At 42.2% G+C, this 14,373-nt stretch overlaps 3 protein-coding genes across 7 annotated transcripts in view; all 3 read right to left on the reverse strand.

Moving 5' to 3' along the window:
• Positions 1 to 908: 908 nt before the first annotated feature.
• LOC102212461 (probable G-protein coupled receptor 148) lies at positions 909 to 2,711 on the reverse strand. Its single transcript, XM_005721230.2, has one exon. The coding sequence runs from the start codon at positions 2,055 to 2,057 to the stop codon at positions 1,095 to 1,097; it is 963 nt and encodes a 320-aa protein (XP_005721287.1). The 5' UTR covers positions 2,058 to 2,711; the 3' UTR covers positions 909 to 1,094.
• A 68-nt stretch (positions 2,712 to 2,779) lies between these two features.
• mterf4 (mitochondrial transcription termination factor 4) lies at positions 2,780 to 5,324 on the reverse strand. The gene is made up of 4 exons (XM_005721231.1): positions 5,253 to 5,324; positions 4,596 to 5,001; positions 4,314 to 4,498; positions 2,780 to 3,800 (listed from the first exon to the last, which is right to left on the reverse strand). Exons 1-4 carry the CDS (start codon positions 5,277 to 5,279, stop codon positions 3,414 to 3,416), a joined length of 1,005 nt encoding a protein of 334 aa, XP_005721288.1. The 5' UTR covers positions 5,280 to 5,324; the 3' UTR covers positions 2,780 to 3,413.
• Positions 5,325 to 6,456: 1,132 nt separating this feature from the next.
• The window catches only part of pask (PAS domain containing serine/threonine kinase), an 8,755-nt gene continuing 838 nt past the window's right edge, over positions 6,457 to 14,373 (reverse strand). For 3 of the 5 annotated variants that reach the window (XM_013911437.1, XM_013911438.1, XM_005721232.1), the window contains 19 exons: positions 14,004 to 14,149; positions 13,720 to 13,890; positions 13,464 to 13,598; positions 13,249 to 13,383; positions 12,909 to 13,071; positions 12,432 to 12,604; positions 12,218 to 12,347; positions 11,948 to 12,119; positions 10,541 to 10,773; positions 10,322 to 10,451; positions 9,272 to 9,825; positions 9,043 to 9,185; positions 8,743 to 8,910; positions 8,513 to 8,638; positions 8,268 to 8,402; positions 7,959 to 8,158; positions 7,553 to 7,686; positions 7,301 to 7,450; positions 6,457 to 7,000 (listed from right to left, as the gene is read on the reverse strand). In XM_013911437.1, the coding sequence (XP_013766891.1) occupies positions 6,831 to 7,000; positions 7,301 to 7,450; positions 7,553 to 7,686; positions 7,959 to 8,158; positions 8,268 to 8,402; positions 8,513 to 8,638; positions 8,743 to 8,910; positions 9,043 to 9,185; positions 9,272 to 9,825; positions 10,322 to 10,451; positions 10,541 to 10,773; positions 11,948 to 12,119; positions 12,218 to 12,347; positions 12,432 to 12,604; positions 12,909 to 13,071; positions 13,249 to 13,383; positions 13,464 to 13,598; positions 13,720 to 13,890; positions 14,004 to 14,149 (3,368 nt within the window). In that variant the 3' untranslated portion in view covers positions 6,457 to 6,830. Of the gene's footprint in view, positions 7,001 to 7,300; positions 7,451 to 7,552; positions 7,687 to 7,958; positions 8,159 to 8,267; positions 8,403 to 8,512; positions 8,639 to 8,742; positions 8,911 to 9,042; positions 9,186 to 9,271; positions 9,826 to 10,321; positions 10,452 to 10,540; positions 10,774 to 11,947; positions 12,120 to 12,217; positions 12,348 to 12,431; positions 12,605 to 12,908; positions 13,072 to 13,248; positions 13,384 to 13,463; positions 13,599 to 13,719; positions 13,891 to 14,003; positions 14,228 to 14,373 lie in introns of all 5 variants that reach the window. The other 2 variants (XM_013911434.1, XM_013911440.1) reach the window with 1 other exon arrangement.

Raw genomic sequence — 14,373 nt, forward strand, 5'->3', positions numbered from 1 at the left:
CCAGCTCTTTTCTCTAGTACAAATATTTTTAATTGAATTGCTGAATTTGTTGTAATTTCCAACGCCCTATTGCTCAGCTTTCTCTTGAGAACGAGATTCTTAAATTCAGTGAGATATTTTATCTGGTTGAGTATAAATAAAAAGTAAAATCTGATTGCCGTTTCTATGTTGTGTCATGCCAATTATGTTTGACAAATTATAAGTCAACCAGTTATTTTCAACACTTTAAATAAGGCAGCAATACAATAGCTTGGGTAACCCCCTCCCCCTCCCCTCAGGGACTTTTTGTGTGAGTTCATCAGGATGAAAAGCAATGTAGTCTTATCAGACCACGTTGAATGGCAATGATTTCTGTGGAAATCAGGTCATTAGAGATTTGTACTTAGCACTTTGTAATCAGTTCCATGTAAATGGGCAAATAAGATTAAGTAGAGTAGAGTGTTCTTTGGGGTAGAGGTGGTCCAGAGGCTTATGTAGAAAGGCAGTGTGAGGTTGTTTAGAGTGCAGGGATCCAGGCCATGAGGAAAGAACACATCTACTATCCTGTTGTGCTTTACAAGACGAAGGGACGAATGTGTCCCTCTGCTGTTAAGTTGCTGAACTGGTTACGGCCGCCTGCTGCCAGGATGCTCGACTCACCACTATCCATCACCCTTCTCGCCATGTCGGATCATTGTAGATATCCAGCTTTAGACAAACAAGGCTTTAAAAAAACTAATACAGTTTAGTGCTTTATTACTTTAGTCATAAAACCGAGGCCTGGGATCGTGTGTTACAATATGAAAGCAGGGAAGTTCAGCATCTTCTGACCGAGATCCACAGAGCAGCAACACAGTTCTCAACCCCTGACACAAACAGAGAAAGTAGAAAGAAATCCAAGTGCTTTATACAAATAAAACATTGGCGATATTGCATTATTAATGTAGCTGGAACACAGAGCCTAAGTTCTGGATTCGGTGAAATCTAACTCCTACAGACTAAACTATAAAATAAAATGCAGCGTTTCTCTATGACAGTTTGATTCTTGGCATTTTTACAGATCATGTAGATAAAACTCTGACCCTTTAGAAGTTGTTCAAAAACACAGCAGGTCTTTACGCAGCTGTGGCCTGGCTGAGTCTCCTGTGCTGGTGCAGCAGCAGCAGCATTACTGTGTCTGAGATCTCTCTGTACCTGATCCCATACAGGTAAGGAGCAAATACCCTGGGCAGCAACATAAAAACACACATATTGACTGTGGAGACCCACACGCGAACATCCCGAGGTATGTCTTTCCTGTCTATTAGAACGAGCTCTATGGTAAAAAGGAAGCCGGGGGCAAAATAGAGCAGGAGCAGAACCCCGTGGGCTAGCAGGGTGACCCTGGCCCTGGAGAAGCGGTTATGCCAGATTCCCTGTGTCCTCGTTATCATGTAGAGGCGAATGTAGCAGTAAGAAATGAGCAGTGAACACATGAGTGCAGCTACGAAGAAGTAGATGTAGATCCCAGTCATGTTCCTGGCTTGAATGAATCCAAGGGAGATGAGGACCAGACACACGGGTAGCTTTTCATGGAAGTTCCCACTCGCTACCTGCGTCTTGATCATCACTGTGAAAGGGTATATGGCTGCTAACACCCACACCCCCACCAGTATGCAGTAGGTAAGGGAAGGTGGAATAACGTCACGGTAACGGAGAGGCCAGCGAACAGCAGCATAGGTGTCGACCACCATGAGAGTGACCGTGTAAATGGCACAGCAGTAGCTGGTGACAGTGAGAGTTGTGACCAGCTCACAACCCAACCATTGCATCGGCGCTCTCAAGGCGTTACAAATCAACGTGGCCAAGTTGAGGAGGACCAAAAACAGGTCGGCCACCAGGATGTTGGCCAGTAGCAGGTAACGCGTCTCCTGGCGGAGGGCACGGGATAGGAAAATGCTTACCAGGAGAACAGGGCTGGCCAGCAAGGTGGCAAGAGTGATGACTATTGTGGGGATCAAAAACAAATCCAGGTGCCATTTCTCCAGGACCTCCACCCACTCCTGCGTGATGTTTGAAATTGGTATCGGTGATGTCATTGTACCTGTGAGTCACGGAGGAAGTGCAGATGGCGACACAGGGGTGTTTTATGATCACAGTCCCTACTTTCTCCAGCCAAGTCCTGTGAAAGAAAAACACCATAAATCAATGTCAACAGCGCACTACATTTAATACAGGTGGGATACACCTCCACTCTAATCCACCCAGCGAATTTGAACTGGATGAGCAGGTAAGAAACTGTATAAATCAACTGTAACTACATGCAAATATGGTTCGAGTCTATATTTATGCATTTGCGTAAAAGCTGCAACGTGCAAATTTTCACACAAGCAGCAAAGAGCAAATGTGATCTCTACATGAATAATATCTCTGTGTGTGTTTGATACAGTGATAACCTTGTTGGGCTGCAGGCTGGAAAAACAAAAACAAACAAAAAAAACAGTAATGTCTAACACTTTAATGCTCCAGCTTTTTAAACATGCCATTTTTATTTTACAGTCCAGTCTAATTGTTTTAGTCTACTTAACAATTAAAATGAGCGACCAGAAGCTTGTTGGCAGAATTCGAATATGAACGAATATTCAACAATGGACCCTGAACATCAACTTCTCTTCATGTACAATCTCACAAATCAGGTGCAACATCATGATTTCACTCAGCAAAAAATAAATAACTAAGCTGAACACCACAACCGTGATAACCACGTTCCCAACCAAAATTTGTATACACTAAACAAAAAGAGCAAAACAAAACCCAGAAATGACTACATAAACATATTTATTGACAAATTATCGATTGAACAAAAGGTGAGTGATCTTACCTGAGGCTCAAAAATGGAAAAAACTGCCTGTGGCGTGCATCCGTTAATGCTCAAATAAATAAAACGGTGCTCTGCAGCACTCATCTCACTGGACGGCTCTTTCTGAATGTACCCTTTGTTGACTCAGAGAGATAGTATAGGGGCTGCAGAGAGCTACAAACACTCAGCTGTCACGTAGTAACGAGGTGGAGCTCCCCACACCGTAGCTTTTATAGCGTTTTCTGCCCAGTAAATCGGATTGGTTTTCAAGAATTTATTTGACTTTATTCGAAAACTCACTTAAAGGGATTGGCAGTCATCTCCTGTTTTCAATAGGACTCACAAGTCAAGCTTCTGAAATTCATTTAATTTATGCCATCAATGAAGGAAAGTCAAAAATATTAGTGACACATTTTTCCTCACCCAAAGTTAGACCTGACCCACAGTCTCACACCAACGCCCTCACGTCTTACATGATGAAACCATTAACATAAACCCCAGCAAAAGGCTCTCACTGTGTTCCCATGGGTGGTTTAGATAATAATCTAGGGAACTTCCCTAAAAAGCAAAAAACAAAGACTGGTTCAACAAGCAGTCACTTCTTTCTCCTTTTCCCATATCCACTTTTTCCTTCTCTATCGTCATCATCGTCATCGTCGTCATCCTCATCGTCACTATCAGGTTCGGTCCTGCCCTGCTGCAGCTCCCCTTCCTGCCACTCCCTGGCTGCCAGTCTTTTAAACACGTCGTACTCCTCCGCTGATGTCTGGGCGACGTGCGCAAGGAAGGTGTCCTGATCAACATTAAGGACGCTGTCCAGATTGGGGTTGATGATCGTCGTCTGTCCTTTCTTGTCCGGGGTTTCATAGAAGCCCCGTCGCTCCAAGAAAGTGTGTCGACAGCGGATCTCATCCAGACTGTAACGAAACAGTCGGCACTTCACCATCTCCGCCTGTTTGACACCCATTCTGAAGTAGACGTACTGTGGAGAGAGGAGGTAAAATGTGCCGGTCAACACAGTTAGTACACAGTTTGACAACAGCTTTAAGTGGACAACATATAAAAGTGTGGACACAGGAGATACTCCTATTCCGAAACTCTGAGCTGATCTTAAGGACGGTATGCTTTCATGTGGGAAAGTGCAATGCGGATGCACACTGTCCCACTCTGCACTGTACAAAGAGACCTGCAGAAGTGCTCACAGGATTATAAAATGCAGATCTGGAAAAAAAAAAAAATATATATATACACAAATAACATTCAGTCTATTATTACTGGAATGGAGCTACTGAGCCCACTGTGCTCATCATCTTTGATAACTTATTCAAAACATCTAGGAATTCACATTTGCATCTTTTATGTAATAATATGGTAACCGTTGTTTGTTACACATTTGAATACACAGAACCCAAGTATAAGGTCTGTTTGGACAGGTCTGTTTGACAATCCAAACTAAAACCTAACAAAAAGCAGCAAACGCAATTCACTTGCTCACCTGAAACTTGTACTCCAGCTGATCCAAGTTCTCCAGCACCACTGCTGGACAATCTCTGATGATGTCTGTGACCTGCTGGGAAGTAAACAGGCACTTCTCTTTGAGAAACATCACCACATTTTTTACTCTTTTCGAAGGCACAGTCAGGATCCTGGGGTAATGGGCCACCATCCTCTGAAGGCTGCCTACGGAGAAATAGAGTAAAATGCGGGTTTCATATATTTTCAGTAATTTTATGCCTGATCTAATGTAGAAAAAAACTGCGCAAAGGCAACACCTTACCTTCAACTAAGCCTATTTTCCGCAGGTTGCTTATGCGCTGCTGCAGCTGTGCCTCTTTGATGGTGTAAAGTTCAGGACATTTCTCCAGGCACTTCTTCACACTCGACGGGTTGAGACCCAAGACAAACAGAGCTGTGAGGGTTGGTAGGATGTGTTTGGCAGAATCTCCTTTTCTGACATTGGCCAGAGACTCGTATATCTGCTCTGCCTGACTCTCTGTGAAGCCCATATCAATGAAAGAGCGCAGGGACAGCTCAGTGATCCCACTCGGAGGATTCAAGTCTTGACTGTGCTGCGTTGCCTGGTTGGTGAAGGAACAATACCATCTGGACTGGGGGTAGTATCTCCCGAACTGACGCGGACACAGTGTAGATATGGTGGCATTTCTCACAGCCAACCGTAGTACCTGTGGAAAAATACACGCCTTTAAAACCCTCACAGACAGCAGCGGTAGAGGGGGCAGAAAATATGCTAACAAACTCCACCGTTATCATTAGCTCAAGTTAGCAGACGTGAAGGTTATAAATGTCAGTCTTTTTTCTTTTCTTTTTCTTTTTTTTACTGATGGGTCCATTCAGTTAAAAGTGTTGCACCTCTAATTATTTCTACTTCGAGGAAAAAGATACTAAATCGTAATAGTTTGTATTTATACTTCACCTGATTCACAGCAACACGGGTTCCCATGCTTCTCCGTTATCGAAATATTTCCGTCTTCCAACTTAAAGAGTACAAAGGTTCCGCTACGTGTGTATGTATATCAAAGACTGTGGAAAACTGTTTTTTTCTACAGTCTTTGGTATATATTCGGCTAGTCAAATATGATGGTGTGACCATGATTTAGAAATCTTATAAGACAGACATTTTCTTAATTAAATTGCCTGTGTCGTGCCAAAAAGTGATTCTCGATGGGTTTTTTAAAGCGTCTAATATCTTTGTTTCTATCTGTTTATAGACCGCAGTCATTAGGGTTTATATATAAAATAAAGAAATTACTTGTTTTATCCTTATGGCTCTGCGTGACTGTACTAATAAATTCAGTGCTTTTTGGAAACATGTTTTTAAACTCAATGACACCTTCAAACGTCACTTTACCAGGATCTAATTGCAGCTTGTGCATTGTGCCTCAAAGTTGCTTGACACAATTCGTGATTGGCATATTTGACAGATTGTATTTCAACAATCATAGAGTCAACAGTCTAAATAGAGACTTTCGGGCACTTTTTGGCAGTGCTTTCCTGCCCTGAGTAACGATATGGTGCTCAATTCATGTTATCAACGTCATGAGTTAATCATTTTAAATTCCAAAACATGTTTTCAGATGAGAATCAGCATGGTGAATGCAATCAGGATACATAAAAAAGTAAAGTCTGGGCTTTTTAAATGGTTCAGTGTTATTATAAGGACTTTTCAGGAACTCCTATCTTCACTTCACAGTGAAAATAAATCTTCAACTTTATTGGAATAGCTGACAGTCTGTAGCTAGTGTAATATACTCATGATGAAATATTTGCAGTACCACCCTCCTCTCTACTTTGAAATAACGTGAAAGCCTGTGAAGGAAGTGGCAGCCTGTAAATAACAGCAGCTGTTAATCTAGCAGCTTTAACACCAGCTGGGAACCTAATAAATGTGTCCCCAACAAGTACTGCAGTCATTTAGTGTTTTGGATATAAATTTAAGTAGCAGTTACCTGACTGAAGAGAACATGCTTGTGGCAATACATTTATTGATGTATAAAAATAAATAGATAAATATCAGATAGTCTTACACTTTTAATTAAAATATACAAGAATAAAACAATGAATATAAATTGCCCATTATTAAAAAAAAAAAAAAAGAAAAAGAAAAAAAAAGCTGGATCAAGAGTTTCTTTAACTTTAATGAGTTTGTGTGATTTCTCTGAGGTAACAGCTTATAGTTGTTGTGTTTTTGTAGTAAAGCTGGGTGATACTTTAAACTGTCACAATTTTTTTTTTTGCTGCTTTAATTTTTCCTCAAACTGCAAAAAAATAAATAAAACATTACATCCTGAACACAGACACAAGCACAGTGTGACCGACCCACGATTAAGTCACAAGGCTGTTTGTCTCATATTTAGTCCCGACAGCAGCGTCCCATCACTGAGGCACACTTCATTTTTCTTCAACATTTATATCTTTGTTCAGTGACTCCAGATAAAAAAAAAAGTTGATTTGACAGTTCGCATAAAGGCTTCACTTTGTTTAAGCAGAGTCTTTAATCCTCAACGAGGTACTTATGCAGCTCCGATTTCAGGGCTGCGATCTCCAACCTCTCATCCTCATCTTCCTCCTCGTCATCCTCAGGCAGAGTGTCATCCCCACCGCCTGAAAATGAGCTCTGCCCGATGTACGCCTTAGGACTGGATTCTTGGTGCTGCGGTAAACCTGATAAAAAGATCAGAGGCCCCAGTACATTAAAACATAGCTAACGATTGTCAACGAGGTTCTCAAACTGTGGTGCAGGTGGAAAAGGAAAAATATGAAGTTAAACTAAGTTGAATTTGTATTACATTTCAAGGGGAAAAAAATATCAAAGTGGCCTGATGCTTATGCACTTATTTTATTATTGCAGAGTGATGAGTATTAAGAGGTGTAAGGGATAAACTGTTTCCACCTCCTGAGGTGTGGAATATCAGAAAAAGTCTGACATCTACTAGTCCAACAGTACCATTTAAGAGTACTCACAGCAGCTCAGATTTTCAGGAACCACCTCTGCCCAGGTGTACTCTGATAGAGAAATGGGCTGGCTGATCCAGGACTGCAGCAGCAGCTGGTCTAAGTCCATTCTGTGAGTTGGGTTAGGGTCAAGCAGCCCGTGTAATACATCATCCAGCTCTGAGAGAATACACAGAAAAACTTCAGAATCTGACTGGACAAAATTGTCTCTATAAACTCAAAGGATCATATTTTGTGAAATCACAACCAGCTGCTGTGTACCTGGAGAGAGATGATACGGGGGATTTAGTTTGGCATCCAGGATCTCACCCACGTCACAGAAGGGATTCTCGCTGAAAAGCAACGTATAGAGCAAAACCCCCAGAGACCACATCTCCAGCTCTGGACCCTCATAGCTACAAAAAGAAGCCCACTTATGAGAGAAGCCTACAATTATTAGCAAGTTAATTCAGTGCTGATGGCATATTCTCAAAATTGTATACTCTAGAGCTCAATTCATGAGTTCAATGGGTCATAAATGTAATCTAGGACTGTAAAAATAACTCTTAACTAGACTCTGCATTCAGATGCAATAATTTAAGTGACTTCTTTAAACAGAAGGATGCTATTTAATAAAATACATTAAAAAAAAAAGAGGAAAAAGAATTAACAGATAGTGTATACTCACGGATTTCCCTGTAGCACCTCTGGGGAGCAGTACTCAAGGGTGCCACAGAAATGATAAAAGAGCTTCCCAGGAGTCATTATAGCAGCAGAGCCGAAGTCTATCAGTCGAATGTGAAAACATGTGTCAATTATGATGTTCTCATCTTTTATGTCCCTGTGAAGGATGTTCTTGGTCCTCAGATAGAAGACAGCTGCCACAATCTGCGAAGAGACAGACGCTGCATTTTAACAAAGAACAAATCAATACTTCATGTCACATTTATGAGCCCACTCGCCTGACACGGTTGTATTTTTCTGGCTGTGCGTGTACCTGTCTGAATATGTAGCTGGCAAGGGGCTCATCGAGCCTCGGCTGCATGTCTATAAACTCAAAAAGGTCCAAACCATCTCCGTGTTTCTCCATCACCATCTGAAAGTAACTCCCATTCTCAAACACCTCCAGCACCTAGTGACACCAACACAGGTGTATGATGTGAAGCAACACAGTTCACGATTAAAACACATTATTTTGGAAACTTTTGCGACAGGGTCATGTGATGCAAACCGCATGGCGACCTTAACGATGTTATGGTGCGTCACTCGGGTCAGTATGGCGATCTCCTGGCTCACTCGCCCTAACATTGGGTCGTCTACCCAGCAGTCGCTCACTATTCTGGCCTTGCTGATGAACTTCACAATCACCTGTAGGTTTTTAAAGTAGGTCATAAAGTCATCTTCTGCAAAAAACAAAACAAAAAAAACTACATATACAAACAACAACCCCCCCCACCAAATATTTTTCTCACTTCTTGCCCATCGCAGCGCCTTTCTGCCTTCCAGACAAATCCAAAGGCTCCTTTACCAACAGCTTTGATCGGCTTGTACTCTTCTTCAAACTGTCCATCACAGGCTTTAGACTGCTCGAGGTCCATGGTGGAGCGCAATGCTTCCCCCTGACTGGCCTCACCAATCCTCTTCATGAAGAAACGAGTAAATGATCACCAAGTTACAAACACAACCGCCTCTAGTGAAGTTTACATTAAAATATAAATAAGATAAAATCCATGCTTTATTGACCTAGACTTAAGATCATTACAGCCACTGACCTCTCCTAGACTGCCTGCTGTTTGGTCGTGCAGTGATTGATCCGTTTGTGACATCGCCCCCTGCTGGCTGAGTCTGCACATCCACATGCAGAAAATGGAGCTTCCGTCTGGGAGGTTTGTCCCGCACACATCACACAGCACATCTGCACACAAGCAGAGAAAAATACTTGTTGCTTTGCATTTGATTTTTAGGAGGAATCTAAAGTACAGTAAACAGTTTAACACCAACCTATTCTTGTGCCGTCTCTGTGGTATCCACTTCCTTCAAATTGCCCCTCCACTATACATGTGGTTTCTGAGGACTGGTTGTGTCCATACACCTTCTGTTTCTTGGGAGTAGATGTGGCAGGCATATCTGCTAGTGACTGAATCCCAGTATTCACTTGTTCACAGCCCTCTTGGCCCTTTCCTTGATGAATTGCAGAGACAGCTTCCCAGTGAACCTGCTCATCCTTATGCTTTTCAAGTTTTTCAGGTGATTTGTTTCTGGCCTCCACAGCAGCAACGTCCCCAGGCTCACTGGGCTCCGCTTCCTGGTCAGACAGCACCATGCATGGGGAGGGAGTCCGCAGGAGCTCAGCTGTATCGCATGATGCCACAGAGTGTGGGGCGTCATTGTTGCCTCCTCCACCACTGAGCAGCTCTACATTACCGCCCAGGTCTAGCTCCGCTAGGGCCCGGCTAACTAGATCACCATTGCTGTTTAGGTCCAGAAAGATACTGGCTGAGTCCACTGCTTGGGCTGGATCAGAACCACCGTGTTCACAGAAGCCAGAAGAAGACCTAGGAAATTAAATTAGAAAAACCAAAACATTGTTACATGAATACATGAAAAATATATTCATAAAGGAAGGAAACGTCTAAAGCTGAAATAAGGAAAGAAATGAATAAAAGTTTGACAGTGGAATCAAATACTGTATTAAAAACACAGAGAAACACATCCAGATGTTAGTATAGCAAATGATATGTGAAATGAATGTTTCTAGTTTTCTTTGAAGTCTAACTAAACAAAAAGGAAGCATACTCAATTTATACAATTGAAAAAGGTGCCGACCCACTAAAGACGCCAAAAATATGAATGAGACAGCATTTCTAAGCTACAGGCTGAAACTCGTCTGTTTCTTCCTGCCATTGTGCAATATTTTAAAGTATGATATATGTAACTGCGAGTGCTGACATTCTCATTAGCATCTTTAGATTCTTTGAAGTTTCAACCAGGCACGTCAGAGGCTTTCAGGGCCTCATCTTACCCACATAACTGAAAAATCTCTCTCCTCACCGGCTCTCCATTGAGATTACTTCAAAGCTCGATTCCTCAAGCACAGAGGCAGATGAACGGTGATCTTTTCCTACATCAGGAGGTTTGTCGTTAATCTTATCAACAGCATGTTCATTCCCAGCAGGACAGTCTACAGAACAAGAAAAACATTCATTGTACATTGTATTTATAGCTGAGCTCCATTTATGTAAAGAAAACATCAGCAGAGCTACGTCACACCTGGGATATTCTCAGGGGCGGGTTCATCTTTTTTCTGAACTTCACTGCCCGGCTGCTGTTCTCTCTTTTGGTGCGATGGTTCAGTGGGAACAGAGCGGCAGGCGTCGTCATCTGGAAGTTCCACCCAGGTAAATGTCTTGAGGAGTGCCTGAGTTGTATCCACACTGTCTATCTGACTACAGCATGGTGCTACCTGAGCTGCTTCTTCCATCAGCTCTGCAGTGTTATTGGCCCTGAGGAAAGACGGGCTGTTTCAATCCAATTCTTTTCTTTCCATGCCAACACAAGAAAGCTACAGGCAAACTCCAGCGGCAAAATATTTACTGAAAACGTATCTGAAGTCTCTCCTAGGAAATCAAAAATGTATACGCAAAACTGCAATCTATGCTGTGGATGTCTTGTTTTTTGGGGTTGGTGCAAGTGTAAAACACAAAGCACTTCACCTTACAAGCACTGGTAATAGCATATACAAGAACGAATGCCTTAACTCCCAGCTAATTTGTCTCTGCAGTTACATTTTTAGTGAGTGAATAAGTCTTTGCCTGTTTATTTCCCCCACAGGCTGAAGATTTAGGACTTATGCAAGTTTCTATCTGCATGCTGTAAATTGTAAATGCTTAGCTTAAATAAAAGCTCAGTACTGAAATACATATTTTGTATAAAAGGTTGGTAAACAATAATGTTCAGTTGGAACAACTTAACGATGCATTACTATTTCTTCAAATTCTAAATAAGAGGCACTATATTAGAAATCTCTACTTTTTTTAAATTTATTTTTTAAATACCAGGCATGCTGTGACATTATTTGTCCAACAGATGGCAAACGAGAGGCCTTTTAACACACTTAACCCACACTGAGATATTCCAGCATCACAATCATTCATGAATCAATCATGACTGTGAAATTTGGGGAAAACATTCCAGTCACAAAAGCTTTACGAGTCCAATTCAGATACAAGTTTTAGGGGGGAAAACAATAACAGCAGAAAGGACAGAAACGATGAGCAGTCACAGCTGATCTAACTGGGGAAAATGTAATTAGTGTTTCAGTGTCTACTGAGTAGTTGGAGACACAGTGAGACCATCAGGCTTGACCAGTGAGTTGGAGTGCTTCCAGATTTACTGCAAAGCACATTAAATATACATGCAGCCTGCGGCTTTAAGGCACCTGATTGTCGCAACAGCAGCTTTTGTCTGTCCAGCATTTCAGAGTACACAAACCCACTCTGTTTAAAATCTACAGTGAATTTGAATATCTGCTGGCATAAAACCTCCTGTCAGAATTAATCACCATCATATCCAAGGCTACTAAAAGCCTCGGATATGACTTACCAGATAAAATAATTGATACACATTAAAATCACGGAGCCTGTGAGCTGGACGATTTTAATGTGCCCGCGTACTTACGTAACCACACGTGTTGAGGTGACTGCAGGAGGGGAGAGGGCAGACAGAGCGCTGCCCTGTTTATCCAGCATCATGCTGGTGCCAGTGAAGATCCTGCCTCTCCCTGCTGAAGTCCTTTCCAGAGCTGCTCGGTGCACCATGGCCATGTCTCCTGCCACTAGTGAGGATGGGTCTAAAATTGAAATAAGAAACTATTAAGTGATGCACAGTGCAAACAAATAATACTGCATGACAGGTAAAAATAAGTACCTTACATATTCCAACACTCACCATATTTTCCTGATATCCTGGATGCTGCAGGACTTTTAGAGGCCTTTGCATGAGAATCAGAGAAGGATCTGGTCTTTCTGTCCAAGTCCGACATCCATCCATAGAAACCGGGCATCAGGAAAGTGATGTTCTATAGATAACAAAACAGCAATATCTATGAGGATCGGATGGTCCTCAGTCCAAACATCCACGTTCAGTGGTTACATTGGCTGACCTTCCCCAGCAGCTCGTCCTTGCTGTAGCCAAACAGACTGAGGGCCAGGTGGCTGTGGATGCTGATGATAGAACCATCAGTGTGGAGCAGAAGGAGACCGCTGACAGGAGCAAACACCCAAACTGTTCCAGAGTATTCTAGGGCAGGGCTGACAGTGCTGTCCACATTGACGTCTGTGAAAGTCCAAGCGTACGTTCAAAGTGCACAATTAGTTAAAGAAAGCATAAGTGATATATAAAAGCAGATGACATGGGGGGGGGGGCATATTAGTACATTTCCAACTCTAAATTGTCCAGGAAAAGCCCCAAAATGTAAAACCTACACCTCTATTGGACTGCAAGAAGTTTAAATGTTAATTGGAGTGTACAGCACAACACAGTGTGTGGGTGCATAACCCACACACCCACTGGGTGCACAACAGTGAGTGTGTTTTTAATCTATTGGTCATAGCTTTGTCCTACAATTTAAGCCAACTACCTGATGAGGATGACAATTCAAGGCTGTCATTGAGGTATATGTAGCCAGTCCCATTAAGCTGGTGTTGGGGTTTCCCACACTGCACCGCCCCTTGAAGTTTAACACACAGCGGGACTGCTGCACCTTCTCTGCTTCTACCACACACTCGCTGAACCCTCAGCATCTGAAAGCAGATAGAAAAAAAATTGTACTACAGAAATATTTAAAAAGGGATATAATTTTCTTCTTATCCATTCTGCCAAGATGTCAGAGCAGCACATTGATAAAAAGGGTCTCGGAAGCAGAGGTTAAAATTCCGAGTTTTCCTTAGCTGAGCAGAACAGTTCAAAAGTGTGCTTACTTTGGGCAGTGCATGACTGCGGAGGGGGATTTGTAAAGAGGGGATTAGCTCCTTCACAAAAACTCCTTTTAACTCCTCGGGATGATGGTATCCATGGAGATGGGCAAATGCCAAATCACAGGTTAGGATTCTGCCCTGAAAGTGACAAATGTACACGTCTATGGCTAGGCATTACTTTACATTTGTAAAAGAATGCTAAATAAGGGTGTACTTACATCTCTTGAGAAGGACAAAAAGGAAGACATCCTTTCTACATTTTCCATCACGAGAAGGAGGTGCTCTTCATTCTGTGATTGTCTGTAGGTGTACACAGACACTGGCACCTCTCCAGATAAAGTCAGGGCATCCACCTGCCAAAACACAAACAAACAAAGAAAAAAAAAACCCCAAAACAAATGAAATGAATAAATCTATGGTGTAGATTAAAGAAATCTGACTCAATGGCTCATGCTGTTTTAAGTAATTTCATACCACTTTTCCAGACGCTGCTACAACAGTCCCATCGACTAGTGGAAAATCCTCTTCCAGTGCTTCTTCCAGGACCTGACTGGTTTTCTTTAAGAGGGAGGGCAGCTTTTTTCCAATGAGCTCTTCAGTTGTGCACTGAAACAGCTTGCAGGCTTGTTCATTTGCTGACAAAACCTGAAAATAAAATAAATAAATAATTAATAAAGTAAGCAGTTCATACAGTTGAAATGCTGGTTATCCTGTGCTGCAAAGCAACCTCCCTCCACATTAAGTCAACAACACAGTACCTTTTTAGTTTTATGGTTGACAGTTAGAATGACTTTGTTTGGGTTGAAGGCAGAGGGATACCCCGGCAGGCCAAAGTCACCAGACATTAGCTGACTGAAGAGCATCTCCTCTCTCTCTGACATAGTAGACAAGTGTGGCAAGGAACCTGCTTGAGAAGATGGAAGCAAACTACACATCTGGCGGTTTTTTGTGGCCACAGAAGATCCAATGTCAAAATGATCACCTGTAGGAAAAAGTGGTGTTATAAGCTGAAAATAAATACAATTTATTCCCCTTAGTTTAAGAACACAAGCCAATCAAAGCCGTCAGTGATGGGGGTGGGGGCGTCATATCAAAACTGACTTGAGATGAATTTATTAGCGCAGCATT

Source organism: Pundamilia nyererei, unplaced genomic scaffold (assembly GCF_000239375.1).
Source record: "Pundamilia nyererei isolate P.nyererei 1_Seehausen unplaced genomic scaffold, PunNye1.0 scaffold00004, whole genome shotgun sequence".
Classification (NCBI taxonomy): domain Eukaryota; kingdom Metazoa; phylum Chordata; class Actinopteri; order Cichliformes; family Cichlidae; genus Pundamilia; species Pundamilia nyererei.

Excerpts from the sequence above, each read along its gene's own strand:
- LOC102212461 (XM_005721230.2), bottom strand. The coding sequence starts at position 2,057 with ATGACATCACCGATACCAATTTCAAACATCACGCAGGAGTGGGTGGAG.
- mterf4 (XM_005721231.1), bottom strand. The coding sequence starts at position 5,279 with ATGGGAACCCGTGTTGCTGTGAATCAG. Across the intron at positions 4,499-4,595 it reads GAAAATAGGCTTAGTTGAAG|GCAGCCTTCAGAGGATGGTG; the intron begins GTAAGGTGTTGC and ends ATTTCTCCGTAG. Across the intron at positions 3,801-4,313 it reads AGCTGGAGTACAAGTTTCAG|TACGTCTACTTCAGAATGGG; the intron begins GTGAGCAAGTGA and ends CTCTCTCCACAG.